The sequence below is a fragment of the Lissotriton vulgaris genome, chromosome 10 (assembly GCF_964263255.1).
Source record: "Lissotriton vulgaris chromosome 10, aLisVul1.2, whole genome shotgun sequence".
Classification (NCBI taxonomy): Eukaryota; Metazoa; Chordata; class Amphibia; order Caudata; family Salamandridae; genus Lissotriton; species Lissotriton vulgaris.
In genome coordinates, this window is record NC_141698.1 from 45,408,733 (window position 1) to 45,414,732 (window position 6,000).

Sequence of the window (6,000 nt, forward strand, 5' to 3'; positions counted from 1 at the left end):
CCACAGCGATTTACCTATGTCTTCCTCATCTCGAATGTAAAGCGCTCTGATACCCGCTCGGGTCATGTTCGCGCTATACAAAACTTTAAAAATAAAATAAATACATAAATAAATAAGATAAGAAACATGAAACTGTGTATTACCAAGCAAGACCTACACATATTAGCTCAAGCTCTGGTATTACTATTAAATACCATAGATGATGCCCTGCTAACTAGTAATCCTTAGAAAAGATAAGCCCCAGTAAAAGCAATTCTTCATGCAGTTGCATATCAAGTTGTTGGTACTAATCACACTAGATTCCATGAATCAAGATTCTAACTCAGATTTGAAAATAACACTTATAATGTAGTCCATCTTAAGACCATAATATAGATAATAATAATAATACTGGATTTTATACAGCGCGAACAGCTACCTCTCGAGGAGGTGTCCCGGCGCTAGTATGTGACTGAAATGCAAACACTATGGAGGTGCATGAATGTCCAGAAGTAAGAGAGGGTTATGTTCTAAATCTCGTATGTCTGCGAATCAATGGACCATGAAGCAGCCTTTCCACATGAATACCCAAACTGTGGCACAAGCAGTACCTCTCTATTAACAAGGATCCTGCTCTCAACATATATAAAGATGAATTTGAAAACCTTTCTTCTTACAACTGATACACAAATGAAGGCTGATCTTCCCGGATTACTCGCATTTTCTTATCATGCCTCCTTGTATGTTTGCACAAATCAATAACATTCTCAGAGAAGCTATCCTGCAAGTCCTCGCCAGCTCCCCCTCACCGATTGGCAGTGCTTACTTCCTCAATTTTTCTACTCCCTCTGTACTGCTGCTAGGGCTGCTCCTGCCTTAAACAGGTTAGTTCTAGTCAGCCAGCATTGGTATCCACTAGCCATTTTATTAGTTTTATTTTAGGATTTGTGTTTATTTCTTGCCATTCTTCTGCCCACTTAGCACAGTTTCGGGCTTCCTGCCACCCGCTTTCCACCACCCACTTCCCATCGTTCACCTTTGCAGTGCCCTCCCAGGGCCTATATAATGGAGCATGCAGCGCGGGCGCACATCAAGCACGCTATTGGCTAGCCGAAGGCGCACAGAAAGGCATGCCCCTCTGCTCCCGTCCATGTATGGACTGCACCCAGAGCCTGGAACCCGGGGCCTCCGGACACCCACAGGGACTCTACTGCAAATCTCTGAACCCTGGACCCCGATGCTGCAACAACTGCTTCCTTGCATCACCTCGCTCTACAGTAGGACCGTTCACCTGTGACCTCTATCTCTTCACCTGTAACTTCGCACCTCTCACCCACACAAAAACCTGATCCACTCCCAAACTGCCGACCAAAACTACCCCTGAACCACTGCAATGCTACCTGGTCAGGCCTGGTGGAGTTCACAGAGTTTTACTTTGCAGAACTCCGTGTGACAAAAAACTATGTGGAGTCCCGCAAGTGGCGGAGTGCAGTGTGAACTGTCATTGGCACCGATCTTCCTGCCACTTGAGTACAAATTCTACACAAGTGGCAGCTCATGTTTTGCCAACTTACCGTTGGCTAGCATGAGAGGGGGAAAACATCAGCTCCTCCATGAGTGCAGAAAACTCTCCAAACTCAGCAAATGGAGCGGAGTTAACCGCCAAGGCCTTCTCCTGATCAATGCCAGATCTCTCTGCCATCATGTCACTATAGTCTGGGACACCATCTCCACCCTTACCCCTGATGGGAACTTCATAATGGAAACCTGCCTCAATCCCTCCTATGCCCTCAACATCACAACCACAATGCCCAATGTCTACAAGATGATACACCAAGAACGCACCAGCAAAAACAGAGGGAGCAGCACTATCATCCACAAGCAAACAATCTGCTGCACCACCACTGAAGACAACACCACACTGACTGATTATGGAACACCTCAATTTCCAACTCCACACCAGACAAAACAACCATCAAAAGCACCCACACCTACAGACCCCCAGGACAACGACACCTTCACTTACTTCATTTTCCCACTTGCCATCAAGTCCCGACACTACATCTTTTTCGGAGACCACAACTTCCACCTGGACGACCCCAAAGACACCTACTCCATCAATCTCCTGGAATGAATGGACAGCATCAGCTTCACCTAACTGGTTACATACCCCACACAAAGAACAGGACACACACTGGACCCTATCTTCATGTCTAGCAACAGAGTCAAATACAGCCATGCCACAGATTTCACCTGGACCAACCACTTCATCGTCCATTTCACCATCGCAGGATCACTGTGCACCTCTACCAACCCCCCCAACTCCTCCTTCACAGAGCTGGAGAAAAGTGACACAGACCCAATGAATGGGCACCCTCAAAACCACCCAGCCCAATGCCACAACAAACCTAGAATAAGCAGTCCAGTGCTTCAACACGTGGATCACCAAGGCCGCCGACCTAGTCTGCCCCATCAAACCAGCCAAAAACTCACAGATACACCATACATGCCAGCTGGTTCTCACCAGAACTCAGTATAATGAAACACAGCTGCAAACAGCTGGAGATAAGATGGCACACTAGCAGAGACGCTACAGACTGAGCCACCAACAAGTCAGCCCTCAAAGAATGACACCAATGACACAAAGACACAAAGAAGCCTGCCCTTGCAGACTGTATCAAGGCAAGCGCCAACCACACCAAGGAACTCTTTACCATTGTCAGAGAATTCTCCTTCTCATTAGCCACTGGGAACAATGTTCCTCCTTCACAGAAAGTCTGCATTGCTTCTAGCGAATCACTTCCACAAGGAGATATCCACCATCTGCAAGAACGTCGATACCCAACCCACCAACATCCTCACTACAATGAAAGCCTCCCCCGACCAACATCTCACCACATTGGAACTGCTCACCACACCTAACACCACAGCCATTATGAACTCCACCCACTTGTGAGCAATGGCAGCTCCTCCGCTAAGGCGGAGGAGAGTCATCCAACTGCTCTTCGAGCAGTGCAAAAAGAAATGATAATAAAAAGACATTAATATCATTTTCTTTTTTCTTGCGGGCATCGGAGTAAGGTCAGGTTGGGGCAGTACTGAGCTCCCCAGAGTGAGTTGTGGTTTGCACTCCCTAAATGCCCATGGCTGTTTGGCTGGCCCTCTTGGGCCAGCTACACAGTCATGCACACTTAACATGTTCTCCACCGGGCTATTTTGCACAGCCCGGTGGAAAACATGCCCAGGATCCAAGGCACTGCCTGAGCTGCCAAATAGGCCGCTCAGACCAATCCCGATGCATCATCATTGGCTGGGAAAGCCCAAGGACCTAGGTGCTTCAGGTCCTGCTGCAGTGCCGAGTGAGGAGGGAGGAGAGACAGCGACGGTGGCTGAAGGTAAGCTTATTTAATTTATTTTTCTAACCTCTGCCCCAGCACCCCAGTTCTGAGGCAGCTGCCACTGCTTGGGAGCACCCATTGACTCCTGCCCTCACCGCCTCTTCAACCTAGGCAGCAACAATCCAACAAATCACGACCATCCTCAATGCAACCATCACCACAGCCACCTTTCCAGATGCATGGAAGCATGTAAAAGTCACACCTCTCCTCAAAAAACTCTCTGGCAATATGAGCAAACTTCAGAACTATGGATCTATCTTGCTGCTCCCTTTCCCCATCAAAGTCCTGGAGAAGGACTTCAACCGGCAGCTCACTGAACACTTGTAGAGAAACAACCAGCTAGATGCATCCCAATCCAGTTTTCTCACTCACCACAGCACCAAGACCTCCCTGATTGCCACCACTGACGACATGCACACCGTAATCGACAGGAGAGAATCACCTGCCCTGATCCTCCTCCCCCTCTCTGCAGCTTCCAACCTCAGATCGCACCACACACTCATCAAGAGACTGTACCAGATCGGGATCAAGGGAGATGCACTCAGATTTATTGCAGCATTCCTCACGCGACGAACGCAGAGAATTTGCTTACCTCTCTTCATCTCGGAACCCAAGAGCACCGGAAGTGGCATCCCTCAGGGTTCATCTGTCAACCCCACCCTCTTCAACACCTACATGATGCCTCTAGCCAACATTATCAAAACACACGATTTCAACATCAAATCCTACACTGGGCTTAAGACCTGGCTTTTCTACTAAGTTCAGCAACCCAGTGCCTGGATACCCTCAGAGGTGACAAGCCGTGTTTCACAAGTACTGATTGTTTGATTGATTGATTGTTTCACTTGTTCATAGGCATCCCCATTCTCTTGCTCCCTCGAAGCTGCACATTTTCGAGAAGTTCTTCCTCTTCTACCAAACAATTGGGCATGGCTTCAATGTATACAATGTGTACATTTTGTGCTATAATATGATTGGTTTAAATGTTTTACTTTTTGACATTGATAAACAATATTAGTGACTTGTGCAGTAATTGACTGCACGCCTTGCATCACTGACATGGGTTGATGAATATCAATGGCAGTAAAAAACATCTTGTGATAAAAAATTTCTGCATTTGGAAAATACTATGCTATTTATGCATAAATGTGTTTCTTTAAACTTGGTATATGCTGTTTTAGTGTTGCATACTTTCTAAAATATAGTATCTGTTAAAAATTTTAGATTCCTTGGATTGCACGAGGTGCCCAGATGACCACTGGTCAAGCAGTGAAAAAGACATATGCATAACAAAGGAAATCGTCTTTTTGTCCTACGAGGAACCACTTGGTTTCATCTTGGTTTTCAGTTCCATCTTCTTGTTTGTCAATGCTGTTGTCATATTGGGTATTTTCATTTGGTATCGACGCACTCCAGTGGTGCGGGCTAACAATGTACATGTTAGTTATTTCCTCCTCATTGCCATCATGCTCTGCTCCCTATGTTCTTTGGTTTTCATTGGCCAGCCCAGCCGGATGACATGTATACTTCGTCAGGTGATCTTTGGTATGTCTTTTTCTCTTTGCGTTTCTTCGGTGTTGGCAAAAACAGCTATGGTAGTTATTGCCTTCAGGGCCACCAAGCCGAATAGCCGCCTAAGGAAATGGGTTGGCTATAGGACATCTTACTCTATCGTACTGTCCTGTACCGTTATACAGTCTTCTATTGTAGCCGTATGGCTGGGGACATCAGCTCCATTCCCAGAACTGAACATGACTGCCTTCAATTGGAAGATTGTAGCTGAATGCAATGAAGGATCCATTCTTATGTTTTACTGTATGTTGGCTTTTTTAGGTCTCCTGGCATTTCTAAGTTTTGGAATTGCTTTTCTGGCCCGAAATTTGCCAGACAGATTCAATGAAGCCAAGTTCATCACCTTCAGCATGCTGGTCTTCCTGAGTGTCTGGTTGTCTTTTATCCCGGCCTATCTCAGCACAAAAGGAAAATATGTGGCAGCTGTTGAGGTCTTTGCAATCTTGTCCTCTGCTGCTGGTCTTCTGTACTGTATCTTTGCACCGAAGATTTATATCATATTTGGGAGGCCAGACATAAATGCTAAAGAGAATATAGTTTCAACATCAAGAGCAAGTAAAAAGAAAACAAAAACAAAGTTCCAGGTGTCCTCAGTGGATTAGAAGCCTGCACATTGTATCAGGTTGATATACACATACTCTGCAATGTTTCTGTGAGAGTGAACCTTTTGTCAATAAAGGAAGAGTGATTGAATCTAACTTGTCTTCACTTGAGCAGGAGATGATTGAGTAGAACAGTTCATCTGAAAGGGTTTAAATTCAGAAATCATACCCACAACTATTATTTTTGGGCTGTCAGATCACAAAGGTGCACTGTCCAGAGGCACCTGAATTCAAAACAAATCTTTCTGTCACTGTGCACACCTTATCCGTATACCACGATGCAGATTTCGCAGTTCACACACAATCACAAATTAAGGAGAGACGTCATCCCAACAAAAACTGGGAAGGAAACAAGCTTCCGGGGACCGGTTTCTGGCATTACAGCCGTCTTCGGCCCGGCTTGCTTGAATCCTGATGGTGCAATAAGCAAGGGACTCACATCTGAGTAT

General features: G+C 45.9%; 1 protein-coding gene across 1 annotated transcript in view; it reads left to right on the forward strand.

The window, feature by feature from the left end:
- LOC147684536 (extracellular calcium-sensing receptor-like) overlaps nt 1-5,551 on the forward strand; it is a 56,073-nt gene extending 50,522 nt beyond the window's left edge. The window contains exon 6 of the mRNA XM_086939696.1: nt 4,602-5,551. Within this exon, the coding sequence (XP_086795822.1) occupies nt 4,602-5,551 (950 nt within the window). The remainder of the gene's footprint in view (nt 1-4,601) is intronic.
- The last annotated feature ends 449 nt before the right edge of the window (nt 5,552-6,000 follow it).